This window comes from Microtus oregoni, unplaced genomic scaffold, assembly GCF_018167655.1.
Source record: "Microtus oregoni isolate MIOR12 unplaced genomic scaffold, Mior012 000001F_ref0000356, whole genome shotgun sequence".
Classification (NCBI taxonomy): Eukaryota; Metazoa; Chordata; class Mammalia; order Rodentia; family Cricetidae; genus Microtus; species Microtus oregoni.
In genome coordinates, this window is record NW_024543060.1 from 66,977,709 (window position 1) to 66,994,748 (window position 17,040).

At 44.8% G+C, this 17,040-nt stretch overlaps 1 protein-coding gene across 1 annotated transcript in view; it reads left to right on the forward strand.

Moving 5' to 3' along the window:
* Positions 1-17,040, forward strand: part of Myrfl (myelin regulatory factor like) — a 107,338-nt gene that overhangs the window by 71,040 nt on the left and 19,258 nt on the right. Inside the window, exons 14-16 of the mRNA XM_041674556.1 lie at positions 10,010-10,176; positions 10,845-10,908; positions 14,944-15,029. Coding sequence (XP_041530490.1) covers positions 10,010-10,176; positions 10,845-10,908; positions 14,944-15,029 — 317 coding nt within the window. The remainder of the gene's footprint in view (positions 1-10,009; positions 10,177-10,844; positions 10,909-14,943; positions 15,030-17,040) is intronic.

The following is a 17,040-nucleotide window of genomic DNA, read 5'->3' on the forward strand; positions in this document are numbered from 1 at the left end:
AACCACTGATATAGAGAAAGGACACCCACAGAGGCTGAGAAGATGTGACAAAGGAAGAAAAGCCATGGCAAGGACAGCACCAAAACCTCACGTCAAGAGGACCAGTAAGGAAGTAGGAGGAGACAGATGAGTTGGGACATATGTTTGGAGCGGTACTAGATGCAGACAGCCTTTGTGGTATGAAATACTACCTGGTGTGTACGTGACCACGACTATAATGTCAATACTTGGAAGGCAGAAGCAGGAGGATCATGAGTTCCAAGCCAGCCCAGACTGAATGAAACCCTAACATAGCAAGCATACTAACTACCCACCAGACTGCAGGGTGGTTCTCACCCACAGCACTAGTGTGACTTCTGACTTTCTTTTCTTTTTCATTTTTTGAGACAGGGTTTCTCGGTGTTAACAGTCCTGATTGTCCTGGAACTTGCTTTGTAGACAAAACTGGCCTCGAACTCACTGATATCAGCCTGCCTCTGCCTTCCTGGAATTAAAGGCATGTGTCACCACCACCCGGCTGACATCTGACTTTCTAAAATATGCTATTTTTATCAAGTGAAATTGATTTTGCTTTTTTCTGATCAGTAGTGGCGCTATGGATCTCTTTTTTTCTTCCTTTTTGTTTTTGTTTTTCAAGATAGGGTTTCTCTGTAGCTTTGGAGCCTGTTCTGGAACTTGCTCTATAGACTAGGATGGCCTTGAACTCACAGAGATCCGCCTGCCTCTGCCTCCTGAGTGCTGGAATTAAAGGCGTGCGCCACTACCGCCTGTCTTGAACTTCTTTCTTATAGTCAGTGCTTACATTCCTCCTTCTGTGAATTTGGTCCAGCATTCTATTCATTTATATTTATTTGTTTTGTGTGTATGTGTGTGTGTGTGTGTGTGTGTGTGTGTGTGTGTGAGAGAGAGAGAGAGAGAGAGAGAGAGGGAGGGGGAGGGGGAGAGGGAGGGGGAGAGGGAGAGAGAGCACACAAAAACCTTCACTTGGCTCTGTTATTGTATTCTTTCCTGGTACTCTCAAAACAAAACTAATATTCTACATCTATCAAAATAACAGTAGGCAGTGATGATAGTGCTAATAACAATGTAAAACTATGCTACTTATCTATGCTTTATTCTTATTGCTGGACAGTTTTTCCCATTAAACAGTATGCTCTCTGGAGGAAGGAGCTATTCAGTGTTTGGTTTATTTCCTCCTACCACTGAGGAGAATGCCCAGCATATCTTAAGTGTTTGATGGAAAGGATTGTTTCCATTCAAATAGTGGGAAGTCTGTGGGACCTAAGGCAGTTAGTAACAGTGTGTGCGTACATCCCACCGCACACGCACTGATATCAGAGGACAACTTATAAGAGTTGGTTCCATTCTCCCTCCATGTGAACCCCAGAGAATAAAGTCAGGTTATCAGAGCACTCAGAAACTTTACTTACTGATCCATCCCACATGCCCAGGTAAGAAACTATTGTTACTGGTTTTCTATCAGAGGTAGTTGCCCAGACAAGAGCTTCCTACTCCCTGAGCCCCCCCCCCCACCACACACACACTTTGCATTGTTGATTACCTAATCACATTAGATAGTGAAATAAAGCTTCCCACTATGGGATGAGACATAGTGCCCACCTACATTGGGAATAAAAGACAGAGGGCATGTTGATCATGCATGCTAACCCTATTGGAGAAGGGAGGCCGCTTGTTGGTTCCTGGCTGCCTGGCTAGCTTAGACCCAAAATAATCACACAGAAATTGTATTAATTAAATCACTGCTTGGCCCATTAGATCTAACTTCTTATTGGCTAACTCTGACATCTTAATTTAACCCATTTCTATTGATCTGTGTATCACCACATGGCTGTGGCTTACCTGCTAAAGTTCCCAGCATCTATCTCCAGGGGCTCCATGGCTTCTCTATGACTCTGCCCTTCTTTCTCCCAGCATTCAGCCTAGCTTTCCCTGCCTAGTTCTGTTCTTCCCTGCCATAGTCTCAAAGCAGCTCTTTATTTGTTAACCAATAAAAGCCACACATGGACAGAAGGACCTCCCACACCATAGTCAGTTTCTATTCTGGCATGTACAATCTTTTTTTTGCAAATGAAATTGCCTTGCTGAGCAACTCCACATTGTTCATGTGTTCCCTTATGCAACACCAAGATTATTCTCTTCCGACATTAGCAGTAATGTCTATGTCAGTAATCTCTCTCACAGCTATAAAGTTATGTTTCAGCGTAGGTCCTAGACACTATTCATAGCTGGAGAGAGTTAAGTAACTGAATTAGAGTCACTAGTTTATAACCTAAGGTGATTATCAATAAGAAATGCCTCTGTGTGGGGTATGCTCTGCTCAGCACTGACAAACTCAGACCTCTACATATAGACTCTTCATGTCTATGAGAAAAGAGTTCCTTCAGCATCCAGATGTACATTCCTGGTCAAATGCTCTCAATACAACCCTACCAGCAGGATAAAGGACATTAACACACACACACACACACACACACACACACACACACACAACTCTTTCTCATCCTCACAAGCTCCACTCTGATGATGAAGGACAAAAGTCAGAATTTCAAGTCTTTTATCAAGAGTTGATTGCTATAACATTTTCTAGAAATTTAAAGTCAGGACAGGCCATGATTATATTCAGAAAGGGCTAATATATTTCCTCTCCATCTTTATTGCTTTCTAAAGAGGAAAACATGTGAATTATCTCCTTCCCTATTGGGCCTGCTACAAGATATATGGTGCTGGAAAATCTGAGCGGAAGAAATTAGAGCTGGCCTTTTATCAGTATCGACAAGTGGAGCCATTGCCTATGTCTCCTAAGTCTGTATTAAAAACCCGCTTGGGGAAGGCATCGCAGAAAGTTGATGGTAGTTTAGGGAGGATGTTATCATTCTCCACTGTCTGCTTTGGTGAGGGCTAAATCACAGCGTGTCGAGAAGACATTTTTTAAAGAAGGAATAAGCACAGGAAGGAGAGGTGTAGTCAGGGCCTGGTGGAGAGAGGGGGTGGGCACCAGAGCTGGAGGGTGGAGAGAGGGGGTGGGCACCAGAGCTGGAGGGTGGAGAGAGGGGGTGGGCACCAGAGCTGGAGGGTGGAGAGAGGGGGTGGGCACCAGAGCTGGAGGGTGGAGAGAGGGGGTGGGCACCAGAGCTGGAGGGTGGAGAGAGGGGGTGGGCACCAGAGCTGGAGGGTGGAGAGAGGGGGTGGGCACAGGAGCTGGAGGGTGGAGAGAGGGGATGGGCACAGGAGCTGGAGGGAGGGTGGAGAGAGGGGGTGGGCACCAGAGCTGGAGGGTGGAGAGAGGGGGTGGGCACCAGAGCTGGAGGGTGGAGAGAGGGGATGGGCACAGGAGCTGGAGGGTGGAGAGAGGGGGTGGGCATCAGAGCTGGAGGGTGGAGAGAGGGGATGGGCACAGGAGCTGGAGGGTGGAGAGAGGGGATGGGCACAGGAGCTGGAGGGTGGAGAGAGGGGGTGGGCACAGGAGCTGGAGGGTGGAGAGAAGGGGTGGGCACCAGAGCTGGAGGGTGGAGAGAGGGGGTGGGCACCAGAGCTAAAGGGTGGAGAGAGGGGGTGGGCACCAGAGCTGGAGGGTGGAGAGAGGGGGTGGGCACAGGAGCTGGAGGGTGGAGAGAGGGGGTGGGCACCAGAGCTGGAGGGTGGAGAGAGGGGGTGGGCACCAGAGCTGGAGGGTGGAGAGAGGGGGTGGGCACAGGAGCTGGAGGGTGGAGAGAGGGGATGGGCACAGGAGCTGGAGGGTGGAGAGAGGGGGTGGGCACCAGAGCTGGAGGGTGGAGAGAGGGGGTGGGCACAGGAGCTGGAGGGTGGAGAGAGGGGATGGGCACAGGAGCTGGAGGGTGGAGAGAGGGGGTGGGCATCAGAGCTGGAGGGTGGAGAGAGGGGGTGGGCAATAGCCTGTGTGTGGGTTGAGAGGGGAAAGGTCAGAGAGAAGGACTGGCCATGTGATCCCCTGTAAATATTACAGATGTTGTGTAATGTCCTCCATGATCTAAGCTTAGTGGCAATCACGTGACACCCATTTTGATTTAGAATCATGGAATGGTATTCTTATTTTCATTATTTCTGCCTTTGTTTTATTGAACTAAAAGAATAGCCTGGACCAGCATTAGAAACATTAGAAAGGGTTTTGTCAGATCTTTCATTTATTTTTGAAGAAAAAATTTTAAATGAATTTTAAAAAAATGATTTATGTGTATGTGTATGTGACTGCAGATGCCTAAGGAGGCTAGAGTCAGAGACTTTAGCCCCCTTCCCCCGGAACTAAAGTTACAGGCACTTTTGAGTGGCTATGTGGACTAAACTCACATCCCTTCCAAGAGCAATATGTGCTCTTAGCCTCTAAGCCATCTCTCCAGTTCCAAAGAAGAGGTTTTAATGTACACAAAATTAGCATGGTCATTGTTTTAGTTAGGGTTTCATTGCTGTGAATAGGCACCATGAGCACAGCATCTGGAAAACATGTAATGGGGCTGGTGTACAGATTCAGAGGGTTAGTCTATTATTGTCATGGCGGGAAACATGGCAGCATGCAGCCAGGCATGGTGCTGGGGAAGAGCCGTGAGTTCTACGTCTGGATCTTCAGGCATCAGAAAGGGAAAGATGCTGGGCCTGCCTTGAGCATTTGAAAACTCAGATCCCACCCCCAGTGACACACTTCCTCCAACAAGCCCACACCCACTGCACACCTACCAAGAGTGCCACTCCCTATGAGCCCACAGCAGTAATGAAAGGCCACACCTATCTCACTTGAGTTCCATAGGTTACTACTAATATCTTTTCTCATCGCTGTGACAAAATGTCGGACAAAGCTTCTTGAGGGAAGAAAGATCTATTGGGACTCAGGTTCACTCGCTCATGATGGCAAGGGTCTTTGTGAATCAGAAAACAAGGTCTCAGGCTTCGGGTAGCCTGGGATACACCTTTAAGGCCCATCCCACTGACCCATTCCGAAAGCTCTGTGCCCATCCTAAAGGTGAAGAAAGTCTCCAAACAGTGCTGCTGATCAGGCAGCCAAGAGTTCAAGCTCCTGAGTCTATGGTGGGGCGCTCAGTCAACCATGTGTTCAAGGACACGAGCCTGCAGGGTTCGCAGGCAACCATGGGACGTGTGAGTCTATGGAGGGAATCTCAGGCAACTATGCGTTCAAGTCTATGAGTCTGCAGGGCATCTCAAATTCAAATCCACATACCGCAATTCTTATCTGCAACTAAATTACTTAAGCCAAGTTCCAAAGTTACATCAATTTGTTATAGATACTTTAACATATTCTCCCCTGTCCCCACTGTGTGTGTGTGTGTGTGTGTGTGTGTGTGTGTGTGTGTGTGTGTGGTACAGCACAGGTATGCAGAAGCCTAGAGGACAATCATGGCCTCAGAAGGACTGCCAACCTTGTTTTTAAGATAGAGTCTTTCACTGGCTTGCTCATCAGTCTAGAAAGTCTGGCAATGAGCCTTCAGGATTGCCTGCCTCTGTCTCCCAGAGCTGGCATTGCAAGCATATATCACTATGCCTACCTGGGTTCTTTCCCCTTGGGTTCTGGGTGTCTAATTTACATCTTTGTGCTTACACAGCAAAGGCTACATGTGGCGTCATCTCTCCAGAGGAGGAGGGTTCGCTTGTTTGTTCCAGCCACCAGGCTAGCTTAGCCCTGAAATAACCAAATAACCACACAGAAACTGTATTAATTAAATCATTGCTTGGCCCCGTTAGCAATGACTTCTTCTTCTTCTTCTTCTTCTTCTTCTTCTTCTTCTTCTTCTTCTTCTTCTTTTTCTTCTTCTTTTTTTGATTTTCGAGACAGGGTTTCTCCGTAGCTTTTTGGTTCCTGTCCTGGAACTAGCTCTTGTAGACCAGGCTGGCCTCGAACTCACAGAGATCCGCCTGCCTCTGCCTCCCGAGTGCTGGGATTAAAGGCGTGCACCTCCACCACCCGGCAGCTCTGACTTCTTATTGGCTAACTCTTACATCTTAATTTAACCCATTTCTATTAATCTGTATATCACCACGAGGTCATAGCCTACCAGCAAAGTTTCAGCATGTCTCCCTGACTCTGCCTTCTTCCTCCCAGCATTCTGTTTAGTTTTCTCCGCCTAGCTCTTTCTGCCCTCTCAACAGACCAAGGCAGTTTCTTTACTCATTAATGATAATCACAGCACACAGAGGGCACTCCCGCATCAAAGGACCACCTCTTAAAAACCAAACTAATATACCATTATCACATACAAAAATTTACCAATTATGGTATATTTTACCATAGTTGGTGCTGAAATTGCACAAGTGGTTGTTGTTGATGCTTTTACAAAAAGAATATTTCACAAAAAAATACATATGTCCATCTGATTTAGGCAGCCATTGAGAATCATTTTCTATTGGATCTACCATTTTATTGGGGTGATACTCTATCATTATTTAATCTTTGGCATTCTACTAAGATGAAGAGACTTTTCCTTACTAGATATGTAGTTGACATGAAGTTGAGGAATCAAAACTTTATTCCTTCTTTTCTTTGAGTTTTCTGGGGGAAAAAAAGATAAACCTGTAATACTGTCTGAAGGCAACCAAGAGAATGTTTTTAAATTGGGTACAACTTAGAACTGTAGGTGCTTTTAAAACACATTCAATTCTTTGATCTAGTCCAGGCATTTGTCCTTTGATGCTCTCTGGCTTCTTCGAGTGGTTCCTGGTTACCCTAGTGGGTGGCCATTCTTAGCATCCCCAGACAGCTGTTTGAGCTCTCCCTTCATCCCTGTCTGCCCCAAACCTGAGGCTGCTCCTCCTCCCAAAAGTCCTGGTTCCTTCCAGTGAGTGGTGCCTGGAGACCACAATGAAAGTGCTCAGTGTTAGTGGGTCAGACACACTTGCTATTATACTTTCTCATGGGTAAGGCTAGGAAGTGGTTTTCCTCTAAGGAGAAAGAATGCATCAGGAATCCATGGTGATACTTATAATTTAAACTTGGCGTTGCTAGGATTTTATGCATATGTTCAGTTTTGTAGTTATATCTTGTATCTTAAATGCTTAAAGTCCCCATGTCTCTATCACAGTGATGTATCTGTTATAATCGGTTATAATCATATGTGGTGTATGTGGACATATAATCCCTTATTATTATTATTACGGAACAGTAGAATAGATTATTAAATGTTTAAGATTTCATTGCTAATTATTTTTATTTTGGTGTGTAGAACATATCTTTCTAAGAAGAACTAGTCAATTACTGTTCTGAAGACAAATTTGAAATGAAATGATTTGTGTAAGGTTGAACCGGAACCTCAGGACCACATTTTGTGATTCATTTGTTTTTCTCTACAAGATGCTTTTTTTGATATAATTATGGTCCACCAGTTTTTTTAAAAAAAATACCCCCAGTATCTTTTTTTTCTCTGCATTTTATTGTATTTTTATCCTCATTTTATAACTTTACAAAGCAATAGGTTTCCAAATGGGGTTTTCACATGCATTGCATTTGGTTGGTTTTTTCCCAGCTCTGATACCCCCTTATGTCCCTGCCCCTTTTCCTATACTTGGTTGGTTTTCCCAGCCCTGTCACTCCCTATGTCCCTGCCCCTTTTCCTACCGTACCTTGTCACCCCAGCCTCTCCTATTCATTGTTGCTCTGTTGTCTTCCCTATCCTACCCCCTGAGACCATCCTTTCTCCCAGCTTCACGACCTCTTTCTAGTCTCTTGGACCTTACCCATCTACTCTCCTACCTGATATATGTATTCAACAATTAGAGGATTGATTTTTTTACCTGTGAATGAGAACATAAAGTAGAAGACCCACATTATCCTAAAGGCAAGTTTGCATATATGTGACATATGTAATATATATTATATAGGACATAGATATGAAGGTTTATTCTGAAACCCTGGTTTTATCCGTTTTACGTACCTTGCTTCTTCTTTCCTGTTACGTATAAAATTTTTAAATTACAATTTTTGACTTTTCGATAAGAGAAAATGGGCATATTTTGTATTTCTTCCGCATTCGTAGAGAAAACGGATCATCCGTGTACTCTATCCTGCATTTTTGATTCAAACATTGTCATAATCTCATCATCAAGCCTCTGACTGATGGGTATTTGAGTTGATGTCAGTCTCTTTTCCCCCTCCATCTTGCATTTTCCCAGTCAGTCTAGGGAACAGATTTCTAGAAACAGGCGTTACCAGCTCAGAAAACAACTACAGATGCACGTTTGCTGGGCTTGTGCTGTCTTCTGCTCCATTGCCTGTTTCATCACTAGGTGTTTTAGGCAGGTTTTTAAAAGTTATCTGAAAAGATTTTAGAACACACACACACACACACACACACACACACCCTTACAACAAGCATAGGCCTCAGAGATGAAGCTGTTGGTCCTTAGCATCCCAAAGCTTTTCCAACCTGCTAACTTGGCACCTCTCAATTTGCCTGCTGCCATTTGTGATTTAACGAAGAATCGGCACAGTGCTCGCTCACCGCAGACTCTCCATTTAAATAGTGAAACAGCACGTGGTACCCAACTGGACAAACGGCCAAGTGACAAGGTCAGGGGGCTTCGTAGACCTCCTTGGATGACTGGAATTTAAGAAGATCATTCAGTGTTTCTCAAGACAAACATGTCTTGAAAATTGCACAAACTGACTGGGCGGTGGTGGCACACACCTTCAATTCCAGCACTCACAGAGGCAGAGACAGGCAGATCTTTGTGAGTAAGTTCAAGGCCAGCCTGGTCTACAGAGTGAGTTCCAGGACAGCCAGGACTATTACACAGAGAAACCCTGTCTCGAAAAACCAAAGAAAGACAATTGCACAAGCTGTACCTTAGTGCTGGAATGTTCAACTTTGATCCCTCACTGTAGTAGCATATATCCGGTGTCCCCACTGTATTGGCATGTATTTGCTCTTCAAAATAACAGGTTTAATTAATTCATTTCCAGGCCTGCATGCTCTATACCATACTTTAGTTCCTTTTTCAATGATTGGCTTTCAGGGTTATAACTCCAAACACAGCCCGCCAAATTTGACCTCCCAACCATGACCTTGAGTCATTGACCTTGGCACTCTTCCCTGTACCACACACCAGTGTTTTTTATTACAACGAACTAGACACGTGTGTTCACAGTAGAACATAATAGATCCCGAGGGTTGGGGAGGGACTGACCTGGGCATCCTGGCTTTGGCAAGTTCTGTCATCTTTCTTTTTCCTTTTAGACGTTTTAGTGACTTTCACTGAACAAAAGGAATTAACTGTATTTTTAAAATTCTGTTTGAAAGTCAGATTAAAATTTGAGTGAAAAGTCACTCAGGAGTAGAAATTTCATCTCCAGAGTTATCTCATTTAAAAACAACTCTAAAGAGCTCCTTACATTTTACCTGGTGGCAGAGATCTGGGAGAAGTCCAGGCCTTTAGAGTGACTTGTCTTTGTTCTATTTTTAAATTCTCATTGGAGACAAGGTCTCTATATGTATCTGAGGCTGGCCTGGAACTCCCTCTACAGCTCGGACTAGCTGAAACTCATGATCCTCCTGCCTCAGCCTCTGGATGCTGGAATTACAGATGTGTGTGGGTCCATGCTCCCACACCTGGCTAAGCTTCCGTCGTCAGCTGAACATCTTGGTGCACATTTTACCAGGGACAGCTGGAGTCACTTTGTAAGAAGGTTCAGCCCTTGGAAGCCTGTTCTAGCTTTCTTTTTTATGGGTTTTACACATAGCACAGTGGTCATAGACAATGTCTTCGGACTTCAAGCCTGCCTGTCCTTCAGTCCATTTCATCTCTTGGGTTGCAAGGACATATTTTCGTCTTATTGCAAATTGATCAGAAGCAGTGTTACATCACAGCTGGCAGTCTAGCGAGCCTGTTCCGAGGTTTGAGCCACTTCAGGTTTCTCCTGACCTAACTTGAAGTTATATATATAACCATTTCTAGTGGCGTCTTCTGTCTGTGGGTTGTGTGTGGACAGTTTCCCACTGACCTCAAACTCTTGCCTTGTGTTCCTTTCCAGGACCAGATCTTCATGGAGAACGTCGGGGCCGTAAAGCAGCTCTGCAAACTCACCAACAATCTGGAAGAAAGAATAGAAGAGTTGGAAATCTGGAACAAGAAACTGGCCAGGCTAAAGCGCCTCAGTAGCAGCTGGAAGTCCTCTGTCAGCGAAGCCAGTTCAGTCAGGTACGTTCAGCATCTCCACAGAACTCTGGGGAAGGAAGAGTGGGCTTCTCCCATGGGAGACCACTCTGCCAGGCACTGTGGATGGAGCAACAGGCAGTTTCTGGTGCTGAGGTCTCTAGTCCTCCCTTAGCCAAGGTCAGTATTTGCACTTACTTCCTGATAATTCTGTCACTCCTCTTCCTGTGGGTGTTCTTTGAATGAAGCGAAAGAAGCATGAAGCATCTGTTTGAGAGCCTCAGCCATCAGAGGAAGTGCTAAATATTAGCAGAAGGACATTTTCCCCTTTAGGGAGAAGAGCTGGTCATTTCTAAATTTAGAAAAAAAATTATATTTGATCCCCAGGGGGCTAGTTATTTTATTGTTTGTTTTTTCCTTACTTTAAAGGAATTAAATGCTCATTTCTTGGGTTCTAGTTCTTTTTTTTAAAAAAAGAGAGAGAAAAAATAGTGTTAATGCATTCATTAATGTTTACTAATGGCTCCCCTTCTCCCACAAAAGAACTCCAATTGCTTTGACTTTTCCTTTTTCAAATTATCACTGTATTACAAAAGAGAAGTCCCCCCTGCTGTGTTTGTGAAAGCCTAGGCCTTTGTCATAAACCTCCTAGAGAGGCATTTGAATAGTAATCAATTTTCTCTTTCTCTCTCTCTCTCTCTTTCTTTTTAAAGCAAATTTAGCAGAGCTGTTAGTACGTCTTCACCAAGAAGGGCCATTTCCAAAAAGCCCAACAAGGTAAATAGAGTGAAATTTAAAATGAACAGAGATGGCATTTTCTACACAAACTAAAGCCTTAGCTGAGCCTCCTGGTGTAAATCTGTCTCCCAGCAACTTGTGGGGCGGAGTGGAGGTTGGGGTGGGAAGCTGAGGCAGGAGGATGGAAAGTGAAAGCCTGCATTTTATAGCTTGGGGTATAAAATGAGTTCAAGGCTAGCCTGGGCAACTTTGTAAGAACCTGTGAGTGTACTTCACTTGTGTTGCACAGGGGTGGCTCTGTTTTCAGTCCACAGTCACACACACACACACACACACACACACACACACACACTAGATTTTAGAGAAATTGATCAGCCAGCCTCCGTCTGCTTTCCTAGTCTGTGTCCTTCCACAGGTCTTAATGACTTTTATCTATTTTTTCTTCACAACAAAAGCCAAGGACTCCAGAACAAGGACTAGACCACTTCAGAAACAACCTACCAGATATTTACATGAACCCCATCTAGTGAACCCCAGCAGCCTTCACCTGAAACATCAACTTCACATAAACTTCTCTGTACTTATGCATGTATATACTTATGTATACATACACATGTATGTATGTACTGCTGTGAGTCACTCTTCCTGGGGTGACATGAACAAGCTCCCTTCAGACAAGAAACCAACGACAGACAATAGCACGGATACCACAAAAGTCCAGCCTGGTGAACCATGAGTTTTATTGGGGCTACTTTCAGGGCTAGGGGTGAAAAGTTACTCAGAGGAGAAGTGGCTCAAAGACAGCTGCATCACCACAGGTCACCCCAGCGTGGGTGACAGCTCACAAAGCCGGGAGCCTGGGGCACACTGCACAACTTGCTGGCGGCTCAGCAGGTGGAGAGTGTCCTTTCCTGGAGGCTCTGTTGTGCTGAGTCTTTTCTAGGCAGCTCAGGGGGTTCTTTTTCATCTATGTGGTCCCACTGGTCTCTGATTCTTCCTGGGGGGGGGGGCGGCGGCTAGGCTTGTCTGAGCACTTTTGTTTGCTTGTTTGGTTTTATTTATTTATTTTGAATTAAACTTTTTTATTTATTTTACAACCTGACCACAGTTTCCCCTGTTTTATTTTTCCTTCTTCTGCCTCTTTTTTTTTTTTTCCATCTTGTCTAAGGGTGTCTCTCAACAGCCTTTGTGGCTTGTCTGCTCTTGGGGAGGGAGGGCTCTAATAAATCTGGTTAGTTTGGAGAACTTCCCGGAGATATTTTGTGATGTTGGTTTTCTGTCTTAAGGAACTTTCTCTGCAAGATAAGATGTTTCACTTGCAGAGGAAAAATGCTATATCACACACACGCACACACACACACACACGCATGCATGGATACATACACATGCACACACATACACACACACATTCACACACATGCACATACATGTGTTTCCTTGATAAGCCCCAGGGACTCTTTGCATAACACCTAAGTTGCATGTTTTCTCATTTTTTTTACATACATAGCACAGTTTTTTTTTTATTTTTACATATACCCACAGATCACAAAGCCAGAAAATTTTAACTCAAATTCTGTCTTCATGACTTTTTAGCGTTGTGTGTCTGATGAGGCACTTTTCTTCCAAGACTGCCTTCTTCTGTCTCCAAAATGTGGATGGTCAAGGCATCTTCCTTAAAGGGTCGGGGAGGGGAATGATGAGGATGCTATCTACATTAGTGTACACAGAGCACAGAGGAGAGTGCCTGGAACACAGTCAGTGCTGGGTGCACATTCATGACTGTTAATGTTTCAAACCCACTCTCTTTGTAGTTCTCATGGCGTGTAGCAGAAACGGTCCAGGGAGCTTGACTGAGGGCCAATAATGATGCTTCCTTCTCTCACACCTGTGCTTTCTCGGCAATGCTCTGTGTTTCCGTGAAGTTGACTTCCCTAGCCTGTTAGTACCAACTCTCTAGGTGACCTTTGCCCCTAGGGCTTCCTTGGGTCACTGGGTCTTTGAAATATATACACAGGGGTAGAGAGTGGTGCTCCTGGGCTGAGTGAGGAATGTTGATGATCAAAATGCTGCCATCTGCAGGTAATGGACCTTGGGTAAGAAGCAAAGCTGGGATCACACAGCTCTCAGTGCTGGCCAAGACATACTCTGGAGGAAGTTGAGGTCACCTTCATCTAGTGCTAATGCATTCATTCCATAGGACAGCCCTTACTTTCCTCTGTTTCTCTACCTCCAATAGGTAGATAGCTGCTATATACAGTGGTAGGTGAGCCGGGAAGACTTAACAGTTCAAGGTACAATTCCGAATAAGTGGACGAGAAGGGGAAGGGGCTGAGAACATCTCACTTCAAATAAAACCTGCGGAGACAGAATTTGCAAGGGCATTTCGATTTTTAAAATTGTTTTTATTGAACTATGTATTTTTCTCCATTCCCCTCCCCCGCCCTGCTTCTACTCTCTCCTGTGATCCCCATGCTCCCGATTTACTCAGGAGATCTTGTCTTTTTCTATTTCCCATGTAGATTAGATCCACATATGTCTCTCTTTGTTGTCTAGGTTTTCTGGGGTGGTGAATTTTAGGCTGGTTTTTCTTTGCTTTATGTCTAAAAGCCACTTATGAGTGAGTACACATGGTATTTGTCTTTCTGGGTCTGGGTTACCTCACACACTCATAGTGAGTGAGCCGTTTAGATTTTTGACAGTCTTCATAGTAATCCTTAGGTGTATCCAAATTGGAGAATTGTTACATTGTTAACCGGGTCCCCTAATAACTCAGAGAAGCACTTGGGCATTTTTTTCATTTTCCTATGTTATTAGAAGGAGGATGAGGATGAATGACACAGAGGTTTGTGCCAGACTTGACTCTCAGTCATTTCCCAATGTGTGTGCAAAGGACTGGGGGCGAAATCAAGGAGATTTACACACACTCCAGCAGCTTGATGGGGGAAGCACTTATTCTACAAGTAATACTATTAATGCCATTTGATTCAACTAGGTCCTTTGAGCCCTTTCTCTGCATGGCAACACTCAGACATCCTCAGAACACTCCCAGAGAGAGTTAGGAGGGGTTCATACCAGTCACAGACTTGGTGACATTCAGACTTGCTTCCGGTGGCATTCATGAAAGACTCAGTACTAATAGCCCCTGGGCATCTGTGCTTGTTAAAAAGTATATGATTAAACATCCCTCTTTGCACTAAAGAACGTGTTCCTTTACCAGATAACAAGTCCAAGACACAACTAAAGGACAATTTAAAGCAATTTCTTAGTTGTTCCCGCCCTCGTCTATCCTGCGATCAAAATCATGATTCCACTCTGTGTTCTGAGAAGGAAGGGACCCAGCGCTCCCCGCCACCGCAGTCCTGGGATTCTCCTATGTAGACAGAGTTCCCTAGCGCAGGGCAGGCAGGAACTCTTCAGCTCTGTCTCCTGTTGCATGTTTGCAGTTCTTGCCCGTTCTCTATGCACAGTTTTCATGGCACCGTGTGTCTGCCCTCACGCATGTTTCCTTATCTTCCTAGAGGTGATATTTACTGATTTTCATATCAGCTGTGGCTGTACACAGCAGCAATCAATAAATATTCATGGAAAAGATGGGAGAATAAACAAAACACGGGCCCAGAGCTGTCCTTAGTCATAGGTGGGGAAATGGGACATGCACACTCACACACACACAAAGGGTGTGCTTGATCAGATTTGCATCATAAAAGCTTTCCTATGGCTTTCCTGACATTCTTCTGTGGAGATTTATCCCTTCCTATATGGAGGAATTAGGAGACGGGTGCTGGGTTCTGATGTTCTCTAGACTGCCTTCCTTCATAAAGGACAAGATAGGTATGCACAGCTGTCCTACAGATGCCGGGGAAAGGCCAGGCTACGGTAGCCTGCAGCAACTAGTGAAGGGAGGCCTTGGATGAGATTGTTGTGTTCAGAGAGGCAAGAACAGAGGGGGCAGATGTAAACTGAGGCAAGTGAGGAGGAGTCACCATCCTCGGGAGGCAGCAAAGACCCCACTGATTTGGGTCTTCAGGCCTCATAGCTGCTGTTCTGATTTGTCGTTCACCGACTTTCTTACAGGTCTCCTTCACAGAGAGGAAACAGTCCTGTCCTAACTGGGTCTTCCAAACACTGGTTATAGCTCTAATTGCTGTAATGACATTTTGGTAAGAAAAACTTCACTGGGATGCTGTCAAGCTCTTTTTTTCTTTTTTCTCTCTTGCCTTTCTTTTTTCACACATGAACTGGAGACTGACCTTCTCTTTGCTTTGAAGACAAGGAGCTTTTTAAATCAGGTACGATCTTTGATAGCTTAAAACTGAGGGAGCCCCTTTGAAATTCATATCTTGAAGGAAAGACAACTGGATTTATGTACGCCAATGTGAGATGAACGATGGTTTTATTCTTTTCAATCAATTGTGATTTAGCAACAGACCATGGTGTGTGTGTGTGTGTGTGTGTGTGTGTGTGTGTGTATGTGTGTGAGTGTGTGTATGAGAGAGAGAAAAAGAGGGAGATTTGTTCTCTGGGCTTATAAACAGTATTTTCTCCTTCCTTCCTTCCTTCCTTCCTTCCTTTTTTCCTTCCTTCCTTCCTTCCTTCCTTCCTTCCTTTTTTCCTTCCTTCCTTCCTTCCTTTCTTCCTTCCTTCCTTTTTTTCCTTCCTTCCTTCCTTCCTTCCTTCCTTCCTTCCTTCTGGATTTTTGTTTTTGTTGTTGTTGTGTTTCTGTGTTTAGCCCTGGCTGTCCTAAAACTCGTTCTGTAGACCAGGCTGACCTCAAATTTACAGAGATCTTCCTGCCTCTTCCTTCTGAGTACTGGAATTAAATGTGTGCACCACCACCCTGGTGAACAGTATTTTCTTGTTGGTAATCTGGCATAGTAAAAGGGAGGAAGATGGTTGTTCCAGAGGGAAAGCAAGAGAAGAGTCAAAGGTGCTCCCTAGCTGCAGGACACTGGGTAGGTGGATCTCAGCCCTTCTGCCCTCAACTTTTTGCTTTTAAATTTAGATGATTGTGTGAGTGAGGTTTGGCCCTGGGGATTAAATCCTGAGCTTTAAGCATGCTAAACACACGCTCTCTCTTTGATTATAACCTTTGTCCAGTCCAACTAATGCCCATGGTGGGAATATGCCCATGGATTTGATGTCATGACCTGAAATCCCTATCAGGAACCGTTGCATTTTTCTCCTTGTTTTCCTCAGGGCTTATCATCTGTTAGGTTCCCAGCCAAGGGGAGGGTGAGCATCTACTTTAAGAGATATATTTTATATGCTCTAGAGATGCAACCCCAGCCATGTGAAGAGCTGCCAGGAAGTCTAGTTCTTAGTAAAGTCGCTGCATTTAGAGCCTGTTTGTGAGATCTCCTGAGCCCAGGGTTGGGTAATAGGATCACAAATGGGAGGTCATAGTCTCTATATCTTGGTTGTGGGCTCTGTCGTACCTGAGAAGGATCAAAACCTGGGTTTGCCTCTGAAGAGAGCATATGTCTATTTCGTTACAATGCACTAGAAGTTGTCCGGTTTGTGCATTGAGACAGATGTCAACCACAAATCAGGGGAAAAGATTTTAGAATGAATAGTGAGAGACAGAGAAAAACCCAAGGCGAGGGAAACTGGACCACAGTAAATGGTTGCCAGGGCGATCCGTCCGACACATCTTCAGACTTAGTACCACTTTTCCAGAAAGGACGGAGCCTGTTGGGCATCCACCAGCTGTCTCTAAGAACACATTTGGAATTCCTTTCTTGCGGATGGAACCCATCTGTGGCACAGCTCCTGGTTTTGAGGCTGTGAGGGTAAATCTGCCACCTTCACGGGAGAACAGAGTTCCGAGGCGTTGAGTTTGGGAAGCAAGGTGTGAAGTGAGGCTGGCGAGGTAGCGAGGCTGGTGACCTTATTCTCAGCAGACGTTTACGTGACTCACGAGAGAGCCTAAAATTGCCCCGCAAAGGGGAAGACACACAACGTTTAGATGGCGAAACACTGCTGGGATTTGTGTCCCAAACCCGAGAGCCGTTCAGGAAGACTTGAATTTCGATGTATAAATCGTGATAACGAGAGGGAAGGCGTGCTCTTTATTTTGGAGTCGTGTCATGTGTCTGCTGTGCTCCGTCTCCTTTCCTCCTTTTACGTAATGCGCTACATTGAACTCGGAATGATGTTGGAGGTGACCAAAGG